Source organism: Tinamus guttatus, unplaced genomic scaffold (genome assembly GCF_059628265.1).
Source record: "Tinamus guttatus ecotype Peru unplaced genomic scaffold, ASM5962826v1 Tinamus_guttatus_pri_ptg000307l, whole genome shotgun sequence".
Classification (NCBI taxonomy): Eukaryota; Metazoa; Chordata; class Aves; order Tinamiformes; family Tinamidae; genus Tinamus; species Tinamus guttatus.
Genome location: NW_028288841.1, coordinates 4,259,572 through 4,275,282, shown reverse-complemented (window position 1 = coordinate 4,275,282; position 15,711 = coordinate 4,259,572). Strand labels below are relative to the sequence as shown.

The 15,711-nt window shown below is 46.9% G+C and overlaps 1 protein-coding gene across 1 annotated transcript in view; it reads left to right on the top strand.

The window, feature by feature from the left end:
* The window catches only part of ADAMTS9 (ADAM metallopeptidase with thrombospondin type 1 motif 9), a 68,030-nt gene that overhangs the window by 21,981 nt on the left and 30,338 nt on the right, over positions 1 to 15,711 (top strand). The window contains exons 12-23 of the mRNA XM_088528284.1: positions 2,368 to 2,513; positions 6,828 to 7,009; positions 7,119 to 7,255; positions 7,986 to 8,103; positions 8,368 to 8,463; positions 10,858 to 11,024; positions 11,125 to 11,254; positions 11,450 to 11,576; positions 11,817 to 12,027; positions 12,515 to 12,679; positions 13,533 to 13,697; positions 14,449 to 14,568. Coding sequence (XP_088384410.1) covers positions 2,368 to 2,513; positions 6,828 to 7,009; positions 7,119 to 7,255; positions 7,986 to 8,103; positions 8,368 to 8,463; positions 10,858 to 11,024; positions 11,125 to 11,254; positions 11,450 to 11,576; positions 11,817 to 12,027; positions 12,515 to 12,679; positions 13,533 to 13,697; positions 14,449 to 14,568 — 1,764 coding nt within the window. The remainder of the gene's footprint in view (positions 1 to 2,367; positions 2,514 to 6,827; positions 7,010 to 7,118; positions 7,256 to 7,985; positions 8,104 to 8,367; positions 8,464 to 10,857; positions 11,025 to 11,124; positions 11,255 to 11,449; positions 11,577 to 11,816; positions 12,028 to 12,514; positions 12,680 to 13,532; positions 13,698 to 14,448; positions 14,569 to 15,711) is intronic.

Here is a 15,711-nt window from a genome sequence, read left to right as displayed (position 1 = left end):
GTATAAGTTATGCATGCGTGAAGCTTCACAGCGCTTGTCTGCCCCCCTGCTAATCTATTCAGCCAAATCAGCCCAAGTCCGGGAGCTGGTTTTGGTGAATTATCCAAGGCCCCTGTGGCAGGACAAAGGGAAGGAAAGGCTGCTATAGAGTCTCCTTCCCCACTGCTGCTCCCCTCTTCAACTTCATGTCCGTTTAAGTTATTTTGAACCTGCTCCAGACAAAAACTCTTTTATTCTCTCCGCTCTCTGATCTGCAAGCCCCTAGGATAGAGCACCCTGGCAGACTCTTTTTTTTTAATCTTTCTGCTGTAATTCGGCGTTGGAATTATTTTAAAAATAAAAAAGACACGAGGGTTGCGTAGCCAGACTATTCACAGTGTGGTTCCAAGAAACACCCCTGCATTTCCATAAGATAATCTTGCTGTTTATTTAAAATAGCTGCTCTTTCCCCCCCACACCCCTTGATTCACTATCAATTTGCTATCACTGCAAGCTCCCAATTTGGAATAAAACCAAGAGATTTAGGTAATTTCCTGGTTAATCCTCAACCGTCGGATGGGAGACGTATAGATCACGTCATGCTCTGTTAGCTGTGTATATTCACTAGTTAGCTATTCAATCTGCGGGTCAGCGGTGCCAAGCATGACTGTGTCAACGTTCCTGTAAGGAGTTCTCCTCCAGGACAGTGTGGTTGTACTAGTGCCGTGTGTTTTTGTACGCTGACAGTAGCTGCCAGACCTCTTTGTCGCTGTAAGTGACTGTCAGGGTCCCCATTCCACCCCCTTCAAAGGCCAGGAGGAGGGATACGTCACCAGGGCTGGTCCTGCAGCAACAGAACTTGACGTTTCAGCTGATTTTATTCTTGTCCTTTACTGGAGCAAAAGCTTTTTAAGATAGTGTCTGTCTGGAGAGTCAAGTCTTCAAGTGGATGAAATAAAAAACCATCTCCACTGCTTTGCTTGCTCTTTCTCATCTGTCTAGATGTACAGGTCAGACAGACAGTTGGACACCATGAGATGTCTTTGGCTTGACTTTGCCTGAAAATGACACTTTTCCTCAGAACATTCCCTTAGGTTTTTATAGGGGATATTTCTTGTGGCATTGAAGAACTGTCCTGCGTGTATAAACTTCCCATCAGTTTTGGAAGTCCATTAGATTCAATCTTTGAAGTAGAAATGAAGTGAACAAAGCGTGTTGGTAAATTAGACCCATTGCCATGAAGATCATCAGCTATTTTCCTGCTGGAATGGCACCTGATGCAGTAAAATATTACCAGGGACTGTTTTGATGATGCATCTACATTATTTTTTTCTGGAGTTGCTAAATTTCTTCTAATTTGTGAGCCATCAGCAATGTTTGGGTTTTGTATAATTGCAAAAATGTAGGTATCCGACAGCAAATAAGCACCCCTCCAGGTTTAAATCTGCTTCAGCAAGAGCTATTCAAGGGGAGGAAAATCTTTGCTTTGGGGATGTTTTTTGGTATTTTTCCATCAGTCCTGATGAGGCTGGGATGTACCTTTCCCCTACGTCTGCTCTGTCTGGAGAATTCTGCATGCAACCAGTACACCCAGAAGAGATTTAATTTGAATGATAAAAATAGTGGAGGGAATAGAGTGCCAAGGTAATTAAAATGAGTTTTCCAAAGAAAATAGAGAAGAGTTATAGCTGGCAAATGCAAGTGTAGACCAGGCCTTGGCAAGTCCCATGTTATGGCTGAGAGAGAAAAATACTTTGGAGTAAGGAATTCTGTGGTTTTATTGCCCTTTTGAGTTGGAACTTTCCCTCTTCTCTGCTGGGGCTCCATGCAGCTGTGGAGAGGTCTGAGTTTTTCCTGTTATTTGCAAATGTTATCCCTGTTGTGCATCCCCTGTTACGACACTCAGTGCTTCCCGCTGCTCTCCAGGAAATTGGATAAGCCATTTTTCAGGAGCCACCAGCAAGCAGGGAGCGTTTGGTGATGGTGACTGTCCTCGGTCTTCTTCCTGTAAATCACGCCTCTGTCGCTTGCCTTCTCCATTGAAGGGTGCAAAAGACTGGAACTACTTATTTTCCTTTCTCTGCAAGGAAGATAATGCAATTTGAGGGGAAAACCCCGAATATGTGCTTGAAGCTAGAGCTGAACACAGAGCACTGTCCTCAGTACCCTCTGTGCTCCTGGAAACTTTCTCAGCTGCAAAATTTGGGTAACAGCAAAAGTGAAAATGATTTTGGTGTTGTTTTTTGTTTCTGTTTTTGGTTTGGGGATTCTTTATTGCATTTTGAGCAGGATATTTGAGGAGAAGCAAGTGGATCTTGGCATCGGGACTGATGGCTGATGAAAAGTAATGCAAAATTCCCCTTTCCTGTGTGTGTGTCTTGCCCGCAGCACTGCCGGTTCGGGATGTGTGTCCCCAAGGAGCGGGAGGCGCCGGTGCTGGACGGCGCCTGGGGCACGTGGAGCCCTTTTGGCACCTGCTCGAGGACCTGCGGCGGGGGCATAAAGACGGCGATCCGGGAATGCAACAGGCCCGAGTAAGTGCGGCCACGGGATGGAGGGGAAAAACTGGCTGAAATCCCTTTTTTGGGCATGGCCCCCAATGAGCCAAGTGTTTTGGGCCAAACTTTGTATCAGAAAAGTGCTGGAGAGAGGGGATGGATCATGGGAGGGTGCTGGGCTGCGCATATGTCTGTTTTCTACCATTTTTATTACCGTTTGGGCTGTTTTTGCTGCTGCAGGGCCTTGAGCATGCGGGCTGTGCAAACCAGCCAAACTTCAGCAGAAATCTGCACATAGCAAGATAAAAAAAAAGCAGCACTTAATGTTTGCCATCGCCATGGAAGGCAAAACCCTGAATCCTTTGAAACAGCAAAGAATTTTGCCACGGGCTTGGAGGCAGCAAGTGCCCAGCCTGCAAAATATTAGTGCAGGGTTGAGCAAGCGGGTGTGAAAACAGTCTGGTTACGTAAATGTTCCTCCTCACCGACCATTCCTTGGGCCCAGGAGGGCAAAGGGGGTTGCGGGGCTGGGTGTGCCTGTTCCCGTCTTCTCTAGGTGCATCTCCCATTTCCGCAGGAACTCATCTGGTCCACAGAGATTTTCACCACTTTTGTTGGTTTTTCCCCAGTAGTTTGCATGGGTTCCTGCCATCAGCGTTCCCATTCATGGGCATTGCAGAGACGTTGCAATGGGAATAAAACATGAATCAGTCACCACTGCATGCTCTCCCCCATCTCCAAGCTCTTCAAAACTACCCCAAGTAGGACTAATTTCTGCTTTGCCACCTTCCATCAGGCGGGAGAAACCAAGCTACGTACCTGGCGTGAGCTCCCCAATGGTTTCCTTTGACCTTTTGTATTCAGAGAGGGTTTTGCTCTTTCTAAGCTTTCCCGTGTGCAGGGATCTGGGGAGGTATCTTGCATGCCGATGAAATCCTCCGCTAAATCCGGCATGGAAAATGAACACCCTCCCCCCGTAGCAGGCCAAAAATGAGTGCAGCTCCTGTCTCCATGTGTAATGTGCTCTGACACCTACATGGATGAGTACTTTGCAGGACTGTAGGAAGCTGTAAGCCTCTGAAATGGAAACAGACTGTGTTTTGACATACACTTAAGGAACGTATTAGCTAACCAGACCAGACCCTTCCCGCCAGGATTGCTTCCTTGGGAATTGCGGGCGGGATGGTACGGACAAAGCCCATGGCTGCCACACGTCACATACAGTGCCTGGAGGGGCAAGCCCTGCTTTTCAAAGCAAGGCATAGCTGCAGTGTTAAGGGAGGGAAAAGCGTATTTCATACAACGGCGATCCCTGGAGCTCTGCTTCCAGGGTGGCTTTTGGAGTGGGTCAGTGGCACGTGGGCTAGCTCATGTCTGCGTTTCGCTCTGTTGCTAGACTTCTCTACCCGTGCCAGAAACCTTCCATATTTGCTGCGCGAACTCCTCTATGGATGAACGTGCTGGTTGCTGGCTATGTGGATGCCAGGGTTTGCTAGGATGTGGTGGTGGAGATCTCAGGCTGTAGCTCTCCTGGCCCACCCCGAGAGTGGAGATGCCGGGGCCTGCAATGGGGTTCCTCAAGGTTAGTATTTGGGTGCCATGCACTGTGCATTACATACTTGAGTCCTGTTGAGATGGAGTTGGAATAAGTCCCCAATATTCCCTAGAGCTGTTGCTGTATCCCAAGAGTTTTGCCCCTCCTGGGAGGCATCCAGCAAAGCACAGGGATGTGTGAAGGAATATCCTTAGATTGAAAGCCGGAGTCTGTACCAGCTTGTGCCTGATGAAAGTGATGGTTCAGAGATGGAGGGAGCTAGGGCAGAGCAAGGTTTCTATGCATGCATTGCTTCCCCTTCCCTGTGAGGCACATGGTGAATGATAGATATTCATGAAAACATTAGATAGCACTGAAGGATCCAGTATTTCTTCATGACACTGAAAATTGATGTTATATGAGGCTGACTTATTTTTCAGGGTTGGCTCTGTTCTGTTTACTCAGACTCGGTGAAAAGCAATACTAAATCTTCAGGGATTTAAGAACACATTAAAATCGTCGGAGTTTGTGGGGCTGTGTTGAACTGTCAGGAGTGCAAGTGTGTTCAAGGCCCCAGCGCTGGTCACAGGGAGATTTACTGCCACTGTTACGAATCTGACAGTTTGAAATGAGGTAGCAAGTTTTAGCATCCTTTGGCTTATAGCGAGCCCGTGTGTTTAATATGATAGCTCAATCTCATGGATCATGTCTAGAAAAACGGTTAGTCCCTTGGGGCCTTCAGATCTTATTAGATGTATTCTTTTTTAAAAAGCAAAAAAAAAAACAAGATGGGCTGCATGTTGTTATTTAATTATAATGAAGGGGAGACATTTTTTACTTTTCTCTAAGAAGTAAGACTCTAACCTATACAAGCCTGTTCTCAAACCACAGCAGTGCTAGAGAAGTATCTATGTTTTCAAAAGCAGGTAGAGATGATGTTAGCATTTCTTGTGATACCACAGTTGCAAATAACTTGAAGACACAAGAGAGGGGAATTGTTATGGATGGGAGGAAAGACACTGCTCTCCCTATCAAACACCTGGGCATTTGATGTGTCTGTATCTAAAGAGATACTATAAAATTGTGCTGCTCTAGGGGCTTGCTGCTCTGTCATGCGTAGAGACACTTGTGTACATGCATGGATTTTCTGTTCATGTCGTGTTAAGGAAACCCTGACTACATATGGTGTGCGCACCTCCATCTTAATTGTGCCTTTTGGAAGTTATTTAATTTGCACTGTAATATATTTCCTTCTATCATCCAGGGATAGCAAAGCTGCTTGGTTGGTACTGCAGTTTTTATTACAGTTATTAATTGTGGTAGCTTGTAGTAGTCCCACCACCCCCCAGAGGCCATTTATCATGAACAAAAAGCTTGTGGTAGGTGCTCGCACAGGCTCTGCTGCCTTTCCAGCTCCCCGCTGGAGGTGACCTCCTCTTGCATCGCCCAGCTTTGCTGCCCAACAGCAGCTTTGCACTCCACAGTATTGGCTAATCCTGTTTCTTCAACTTTTTTTTTTTTTTCCCCCAGATTTGGGGAATTTTTTTTTTCCTTTTTTCCTTCTTCTTTGGAGGGGCCTGGTGCATTTGCAATGTCAGGAGTGAGTGTTTTTTTTTTTTCTTTGGAAGACTTAAAACATGGGGCATGCTGTTTGTTTTTTTTTGTTGTTTTTTTTTGTTGTTGTTTTTTTGTACTGACGGGCCTGCAGAAGGCTCTGTGTAAATGAAGGTCATACAAAATTTTACCAATTCCTGGTAGAAATGGCCTTTGAACTGCCAGCAAGCAAGCTAGCCTGTGTCCCTAGGGTGTTTTTCTGGCAGCATTACATTATCCAGCAGATTTCTCCTAGGTCTATCCACCGACTTTTATGTGGCTTGGATCATATCACTTTCCCCAGCTGATACAGTACTCCTCTTCCTGTAAAAATCGGTGTGAAGTTTGTGGGTGTTTTTTTCTTGCTTTTCTGCGTGGCTTTATCTGAAATAAGTGAAGATTAAGTTATTTAAAAGTGCCTGGCATTACCATTGCCACCCCCTGGGGCTATAAATGCCTAAGATGAAATGGAGACTGCCCTGCAAGGTTGTCAGCTGTCCTTTCTAGTGTGCTCTTGGTTATTTGCAACCCAGGTGATCATATGCAAAGTCCCAGCCACCAAAACTGTAGGACTGATGAGGGTTATGGCCGCTGGAGCTGGTCCCCCTGGCTTATGGCATCCCTCAGTATGAAACTAAACCCCTGCCTGAGGAGAAGGGTGTTGCTGCTTTCTGGCTTCTTTCTACTGCTGCATCAGAGAGCAAATACTCCCTTTTTTCCCCCCTGTTCTTTTTTTTTTTTTTTTTTTTTTTTTTTTTTTTTCCTTTCTTTGGGTTGCTTATAATAGTCTTTTTTGTAAGACACCCACATGCGTGGTCCTTTCAGCTGGATATTCATTAAGGCTATGCACAGGCAAAGACAGATCCTTCAAAATGGCATTGCAGGTAGCTGCTGGACAAGCTGCAGGACTAGAACCCTGTCCCATCTCCAGTCTGGTCCCAAAGTCATCCAGCCCTATGGGAAGATGCACCGGCAGGGCCTGCTCTGTGCAAGCGTGGTCCATAGAAAGGTCTTGGATGATGGTGCCTTCCCTGAGCTTCACGTGGGTGGAAGCCCTTGTGCAAGAGCTTGGTGGAGATGGAGGCCCGAGATGGAAGCCTGGAGATGGATTCTATCCAAGCAGAGAGGTTCAGAGGATGCAGGAGGGTTAGAAAACTCTACCTGGTAAATACCCACTTAGGGAGGAGGCAGGAATGGATGGGGCTATTTCTGTGTCTCCGCAGGCCTAAAAACGGTGGCAAGTACTGCGTGGGCCGCCGTATGAAGTTCAAGTCGTGCAACACGGAGCCGTGCTCGAAGCTGAAGAAGGACTTCCGCGACGAGCAGTGCGCCGACTTCGACGGCAAGCACTTCAACATCAACGGGCTGCCCACCAACGTGCGCTGGGTCCCCAAGTACAGTGGAAGTAAGGAAGGAAGCGCGGCAGCCCGCGCGCGGCCTGCCGTGTGGAGACCACCCTAACCCATGGAGACCACCCTAACACGCTCCCGCTTTTTTCCCCCCTTCGCCCCCAGTCCTCATGAAGGATCGGTGCAAGCTCTTCTGCCGCGTGGCGGGCAACACGGCCTACTACCAGCTCCGCGACCGCGTCGTGGACGGCACTCCCTGCGGGCCCGACACCAATGACATCTGCGTGCAGGGGCTCTGCCGGGTGAGCCCTTTTGCTTCCCCTTTAGCGAGGGCGAAACGCAGCATCAGCGCCCAATTTTGCAAGGCGGAAAAGTCGCCTTTCTGCACTTTAGGTGTCTCTCCCCACCATGAGTGATAAGAAGTTTGGAGCTCTTGGGCCATGCCTGGGTTTTGGGAAGAGTCTTTTGTTGCTGAGCAAATCTGAGCATAAACCCAAATCTGGTCCTTCTTTGGTCTACCCTGGGTTTTCTCGGTCAGACTTTTTATTTTTTCCTTTTGCAGTTATTCTTTATGCCTTTCTCTGGGGGGATTTCGGCAAGCTGCTCACGAGTCAGCAGCACCATGGGCTGGTGCTGAGCTATGCAGGTCGCTGGCAGCAGAGCCTTGCCTGGGAATACCCATGCCCAGCTTCCAATGGCGAAAAATGTGGGAAAGGGGGTGATCCCCTTTCCTGAGCAAATATGGTATCCAAGAAGCAGGTAGTAACAAACTGCTTCGGGAAGCTGTCCCAGACGGTCTTAAGGCATTGCCTGGTGCAAACTGCCACCCTGGTTCTTGCCGTGTTAAAAAGCCTTTTGTTTAACAACAGCGTGGGATGACCGCGCTGTAAATCAGTAAAAAAAAATGCAGGGAAGCAAAGCGATTTGTCTCATGGCAGCCTTTTTTTGTGCACAGATCTTTTGTGCAGCTTAATTTGGGGATTTCTAAATGCTGTGTTTGCTTGATCTAGCCTTTTGCTTTTTCTCTTAAAGCAAGCTGGGTGCGATCATGTGCTGAATTCAAAAGCAAGAAGAGACAAATGCGGCGTTTGTGGTGGGGATAATTCTTCGTGCAAAACTATTGCAGGCACATTTAACACGGTGCATTATGGTAAGACTCTGTTGCTAAAAACTTTATAGAGAAAAATGCAGGTCTATAAAATCAATTTCCACACTTAATCTACAAAAACACTGATGCAAAATGCAAAATCCTTCCAGCTATCGCATATTCCGTTTTGTAACTATTTATGCTATCCCTAAGTGAAAAGTACTGGCTTGTGTAATGCAAGGTAATTTCCCCTCATTTCACTTCCCCCATAAAAAGCAAATGAGATGTCTGTGTAATAGCCTTGACTTTCTGTTGATTCTCTCCCAGGCTATAACGTTGTGGTCCGCATCCCAGCTGGTGCCACAAACATTGATGTGCGTCAGCACAGTTACTCAGGGAAACCGGAGGATGACAACTACCTGGGTGAGTGGCAGCACTTGCTTCAGTCCAGAATCACTCTTTGCTTTCTGGTTTTGATGGTATTTCTGCTGGCCATCTTCTGCTAAGACAAAGAGCTCATTTAAGGAGATGTTTTCTTAATGAAAATATTTCTTGTGTGCCCTACAAACATAAAGAGCCAGGTCTTGTTCAATCTCTTGGTGCATGTCCAGTTGATAGGACAGCCATCCTTGATCTGGAGCTTGAAGGGCTCGTGGATTATATGGAATATCCCGTTCTGTGGTGGCGCGGAGCTGGGAACAAACCAGATTCCTGACTTCCCTGGGAATCTCTTAATCATCACAGAATGCTTAAGGTTGGAAGGGACCTCTAGAGATCATCTAGTCCAACCCCCCTGCACACGCAGGGTCACCTAGAGCACGTGGCACAGGACTGTGTCCCAGTGGGTTTTGAAGATCTCCAGAGAAGGAGACTCCACAACCTCTCCGGGCAGCCTGTTCCAGTGCTCTGTCACCCTCACTGTTAAAAAAATCCCGGACTAATGCGTCTCAGCTTTCACCATCCTCTGGCTGGAGAATAACTATGCTACACCTAGAAAGGCATGTTTGTGCAAACAAATTCCAAGAGGAATTAGTTTCTATTCCATTGAGAGCAATGCTTTTGACTGCACATAGGCTAAGCCCTTCTTGTTTCTGCCAGACGACGACATATAATTGAAAAGAAACACCTTGCACCAAAGAAATTGTTTTAATTTAAATTTAATGATAACTTGGCCTTAATCAATGTGCATTCATAATCACCTATTAATTGATGGATTTGTCTCCAGGGATGTACAAAATTGTGCTTGCAATACGATGCAAAATCACTATGCTGCATGCACGTCTGCTCTTCCACCAGGCCGAGCAGCAGTTTACTCTGCAGCGAGCCCTGTGGAGGGCAGCTAGTGAAGATAATACAACTGCAGTTTGCACCTGATTGTATACGTGCCCTGCAGAAGGCTGCATTTGCAGCTAAACGCTGTTTGTGTCCTGAGTCCATTCTGCAATGCGGAGAATGGGGCTATGGCTCATGGGGAATGTGTGGAGAGTGGGGCTATGGCTCATGCCTGAAAGGAGAGAAGGGGAACCAAAACAACAACCATCAGCTGCACTCCTGGTGCCAGGGTCCCTCATCAGATCTCTGAGCAAGGAACTCCATCCCATTTTGCGAGGACAGCTTGCCCAAACGGTGTTGCTGCCGCAAACCTTGCCGAGCTATGATAGTTTTCCATCCTGAGGGAGAGAGGTGTCGTTCCTTTTTCCCATTTTCCAAGCTAAAAAAAAAAATAGCCTTCCCTACACTGCATCCAGACTCATCCCCTCACAGCAAGCCCCCCTCTTTTTGGAGGACCCTTAATCTTTTTGGGAAGCCACAAATAAAATCTTCTTTAATGTCGCTTTAATATTGCTGGGAAAGAATCTCTTCATCTTAGGCCCAAATGACAGTGAAGGAGAAGTGTGCATGTGCCCACTTATTTTGCAGTTCACTGGCTGTGAAATCTTGGGCCCTCGATACTGTGAACCTTGTAGCTGCTTAAGAATTTAGGAGGAATTTGATGTTGTCATCAAGTCTCAGACACAGTCCTATTGTAGGAAGATACAGTAAAAGGAAAGGAATCCTTTAGCGCGTTTTAGGACTGCCTAATGACATTAAAGCCTCCGAAGGAAAGAATTTGGCCGAGTCTGGAGTCTCCTTTGTGAATTTGCCTCCATCTGTATGTGTTTGCTACCAACCAGGGTTTTGCTTCATTATCTCCCCTTGTTCAGTGTAATACCTTCCCTTTTGGTGTTTTGGTGTTAAGTTTGGATTTTTCAGTGCAGAGGCTTTGTAGTAATGTAGCTGTGATGGGTGAAATGGTGGGGAAACTGACTTAGGAAATTAGCTACATAATCGCATTAGTGTGAAGTTGTGCAGCAGACTGCTGTTTTCAGGAAACTGTTCCTTTTATAAAGCATTTAGGCTTTAAGCCTTCAGTACTTCCACATACCTTAGATTTGGAATAATAAAAATGTAAGGGGGTGGGGAGAGGACAGACTGAGAAAGAGGTACTAACCAAACTCCCTGAATTCATCCAGTAGAAAATGAAAATTTGGGCAATTAGCTTATGTAGTTGTAGCCCTTGGGTATTTCTTTACCCTTGGCTTGGGGTGAACCATTTGGGAGCAATTCTCATTTTAACGGGGCTCTGCACTGGTAAAAAGAAAAGGGAGGAAGACCATAAAACCTGTGCTGCTCCCTTTGCCTCCTCTCTGTTTGAGGAAAAACAGCAGATTTTTTCACCAAACCCAATGAAAGGGGCCACCGAGAGCACATGACCTCTTTGTATGTACATATGAGTTAATTCTGTGTGTTTAGTTCTTGTTTTTTGCACTTATGCAGCCTTATCTAACAGTCAAGGAGACTTTATATTAAATGGAGACTTTGTCGTCAGTATGTTTAAAAGGGAAATCAAAGTTGGGAATGCCGTGATCGAATACAGCGGATCAGATAATACTATTGAAAGGATTAATTCTACTGATCGGATTGAGCAGGAAATAACACTTCAGGTGAAGTACATATATGTCGCGCATGCATCTGTTGGACTGAACATGGTCGACAGTTTACCCATCTTATCTTTTTTTTTTTTTTCTTTTTTTTCCCCCCTAGGTTTTATCAGTGGGCAATTTGTACAACCCTGATGTTCGCTATACGTTTAATATCCCCATTGAGGACAAGCCACAGCAGTTTTACTGGAACGCCTATGGCCCATGGCAGCCCTGCAGCAAGCTCTGCCAAGGTAGGTGCTCAGCGATGCTTCGGGGACGATGCTCTGCAGCCCTGTGGCTGCCTGGGCTCTCAGCAGTGTTAACAAATACATCCCTGTTTGCTTTCTTTGGAATTCTCCCATTATGGGCTCACGGTGGCCAGGAGCAGCTTGCAAGGGGTAGCACTTTCCTATGCGCCTAAAATGATGTGTTTTCCTTCTGCGCAGGAGAAAGGAAAAGGAAACCTGTGTGTACGAGAGAGTCAGATCAGCTCACGGTGTCAGACCAAAGATGTGACCGAATTCCCCAGCCTGATCCAATAACTGAGCCCTGCGGCACAGAATGTGAATTAAGGTGCACTCCACTGTCGTATATATAATTACATCATCTGTGTGTATATATATTACGTCATGTATATATTTATATTATAAGTTATTCTTCTTTCCTTTCACCTCCTGCCATAACTGCTCTTCTCAGCAACCTCTGCTAGATTTTTTAAAAAAATAAAAAAAAATAAAAGGTAGACGTGCCCCGGGCTCCGGGGCTCCGTGTCACACCGCAGTGGCTGACGGGCTCTGCTCGCCCTTGCTGCAGGTGGCACGTGGCTAGGAAGAGCGAGTGCACGGCCCAGTGCGGCCTGGGCTACCGCACGCTGGAGATCTACTGCTCCAAGTACAACCGGCTGGAAGGGAAGACGGAGAAGGTCGACGACCGCTTCTGCAGCAGCCAGCCCAAGCCGAGCACGAGGGAGAAGTGCACGGGGGACTGCAACGTTGGGGGCTGGCGGTACTCGGCATGGACAGAGGTAAGAAGATGCTTGGATCTCCTTCACTCATCCCCTCTGAGGACACTCTCCAAGCTGTCAAGTCTGTAAATGACTTGTGAAACTTGGCCACGGTGCTTTCACTGCCTTCTCTTGAGGATGCTAGTCCAAGTCAGCCTCATGCTCCTTATTTTCTACTGTGATGAATTTACACTTTTAGCTCTCCTGACACTGGTCCTCACCATGCTAAGTCCGTCTTTTTGTTCATTTTCTCTCGTACAAGGCTGCCAGTACTAGTGTCAGTGAGGCTGTCTTGCCACTGGTGGAGAATCTTTCAAATGTATTTTCTTTACGTTTTTTAGCAGGAAGCCTTTCAATGCCCAAGCATGTTCTTGAAGGCCAAGGTGTCACCAAGTGGCTTTCCTAAATGAACACAGTGCCAGAGGGGAGGCTAGTTAGAGGAAACAAGCAGACTTTTGGCCTGCAATAGGGTGTCAGAATGTGTTTACTGAGTTCCTCTTCTTCCCAGTGTTCTAAAAGCTGCGGCGGGGGCACGCGGCGGCGGCGAGCCATGTGCGTTAACACCTACAACGACGTGCTGGACGACAGCAAGTGCAGTCAGCAGGAGAAGCTGACGGTGCAGCGGTGCAGCGACTTCTTGTGTCCCCAGTGGAAAATGGGCGATTGGTCCGAGGTAGGTGTTGCTCGACAGCCAGGACCCATGAGCTTCTGCCTTGAAGCCTGAGCAAAGATACTTGCTGTTTTTCCCTGCCCAACCATAAACAGGGTGTGTAGGAATTGGCTTCATCTTGTTTTCTTTGTACAATCTGAGGGCCATGTCCCAGGGCACTCACTGCACCTCTCCCTGCTCTTTATTGCTGTCCTCTCTGCTGCTGCTAGCTGGAGTCCTTTGCTCCTTAAGAATGCAGGAAAAAAAAACACGTTAATAGATTTTTCCCCACTGCACAACCAAGGATTTAGGAGGGTGTTCTTCAAAGGCTTCACCTTTGTGGCCAAATAGCTCTTGCTTTTGTGCACTGCATCCTGTTAGGAAATAATGAAAGAAGTTACAGGGAAATGGGGGCTGTTGACTGACTGACAGTGGTTCCCAGCAAAATATCTCTGATCTGGTTCTAGCTCCTACAAGCCTGAGCCTTTTGGGGGTGGTGGAAGAGACGTGCAGCCCACGGGAGCTGCAAGGTCTTTATCACAAGCTCTTCAAGGGCAAAATATTGCATTTGCTCTATTTCAGCAAGCCTTTGCAGCCCTGTTGCACCCTGCTAGAGCCCTGGCAGGCAGGGCTAAGGCTTTGCCCCACATCTCACAGCTAGAGCAAGTTGCTATATCACTTCACGACTGTTTTTCACGCTTCAGTCTGTGCTGCAGATCACTTCCTGTGGGGCAATCCCTTATCCTGGGAAAACGCTCGCATATTTTCCAGGCCACGTGTCTGCTGGTTAAAGCAATGCCTCTGAGCACCGCTTTCAAGGCGGTGCTTTGCAGCAGGTTGCCCTCGGCGCCCCTGAGCCCATGTTTGCTCCCTGCAGTGCCTGGTCACCTGTGGGAAAGGGCACAAACATCGCCAGACCTGGTGCCAGTTTGGCGAAGATCGCTTAAACGACAGGTTTTGCGACCCCGAAACGAAGCCGGAGTCAGTGCAGAGCTGCCAACAGCAGGAGTGTGCGTCGTGGCAAGTCGGACCGTGGGGCCAGGTACCCAAAAGGCACCTTTTTCTTCATTTTGACTCCGTGGCATGACTACGCTAATTGATTTGTGCATGAAAACACCCTGAGTTCAGCATATGGGCAGCAGTGCCAGTGCCTGCGCTCTGTGCTAAATTTAATCTGTGCCATACTAAATTGGCCATGATTTTAAACAAAAAAGGAGTTTCCAAGGTTACGCTCCTAAATACATATTTAGGTACTTAAATACATGCCCTAATTTTCACAAAAGCTGTTACCATTTCATAGCTGATTTTAATGTTTTCCAGTTTGTTGTTTTTTTAATATTAAAATACAAATTGCTCATTTCTTCCAGAGTCTTCTGGCATCTTGTTTTCCTCAAACCTGTTAACTGTTGGCTTGAAAAAAACAGCAGCAAATCCAGAGCAGTTGCCCCAACCAGACTTACTGCCCATTAGCAAAATTATTCATTAGCTAGTGGTTCTACTGTAGCTCTGAGCAGCTAGTTTAGAAGTAAGATATGATCCTGTTTCTACCCAACTGTAGTTCATCATGTTCTGAAGACTAAATCATGTGAATGTTCACACCTACATACCTGTGGACAAGAAGTGAAGCAGTGGTGAATTAAAACTTTGACTTAATATGAAGCTAAAATGCCTGAAGCAAAGGGAAGGAAGGATGGGTTTTATTTGCACTGTTCTTGCTCCATGTTCAGCTCAATGTTTCCTAAACGAAGCGTCTGCTCAGAGCCCGGCCATTTCCCCCTGTTTTTCCTCCTCAGTGCACCGTGACGTGTGGACAAGGCTACCAGATGAGGGCTGTCAAGTGTGTGGTAGGCACCTATATGTCGGTGGTGGATGATAACGAGTGTAACGCTGCAACCAGGCCAACAGATACCCAGGTAAGTACTGTTATGCCCATCCTCCTCTTCTGGTGCCCCCCAGGCACGAATAACTTTTTCTCTTAACTGATGGTCCCTGCTGCTTGGGCACTGATGCTCCTGAGAATGCTCTCGAGTATCAATGGGTCTGATCTTCCCCATGGGGTGTAAATCACTGCTGCTCTCTCAGCGTGGGTAAGGACACAGGTGGCTCTGACCTGTGTCACTAGGGCTTGATGGAGGTGCTGGATGGCCAGATCATCAAAAAGGCAACTTGTCACGAGGGCATCAAGACCTCCCGCAACAAAAACTACCTTTGATTATGGCTAGCCCTAGTCATAGGGCGGGATACACAAAGGGTTGTGCAGATTCACAGCTAGAGCTGGTCCTAAGAGCCCGTGAGCTAGGTAGGAGGTTATGGGTGGATATAGGAAGACAGAGAGGATGAGGATGAGCTGGGGACAGCATTTGCTAGTGGAAGAGGATGGAGTCTCAGTGCAGCAGACAACTTCCAGCTTGCTCTGGTCTAGATGCTTGACTGCTGCCTGGACTTGCTTGGCTCAGCACTGTTGCTGTGTAACGTTAATGACAGCGAGAGGCTGTTGCTTCTCACGTGCTGGTTGTGCCAGCGTAGTGGGTGTTCCAGCTCCAATCCTAGCTACAACCCCTCTGGGCTGATAAACTGAGAAATATTGGCCATCCTTTGGAAAGTCATTAAGAGGCTTCCTATGCTGGGTTTGCTTGTATTTGAAAGCAAACTCCCTGCAGGTGTAAATTTCCCTTGTGAGCCTGCATGTCTCATGGTGTCTGAAAGAGTTAAAAAAACAGACTATTATCATCTATCTATCATCTAGGGAAATCGTAGTGGTGATGCTGTGCTCAGCTTTGGTCCTGCATGACTTCAGAGTTTAACTAAGGCCATGACATTTCAGAAAGGGCTGTTTTTCCCATGTATGGAGACCCACTGTGCTATAGTCAAGGGTAACAAGCCCACTTGTCATCAACTGTTGTTCAGAGTGCACATATGCAGTATAAGTAAAATGATGATAATGTGGCAATCGTTTATTCCGCTTGTCAGGAAGGAGCCTTTGCAGTGGAGATCAGTATAAATTTCCCCTTTTTGGCAAAAAATATTTGTTGGCTCATGGAGTAAAGTTACAGCTA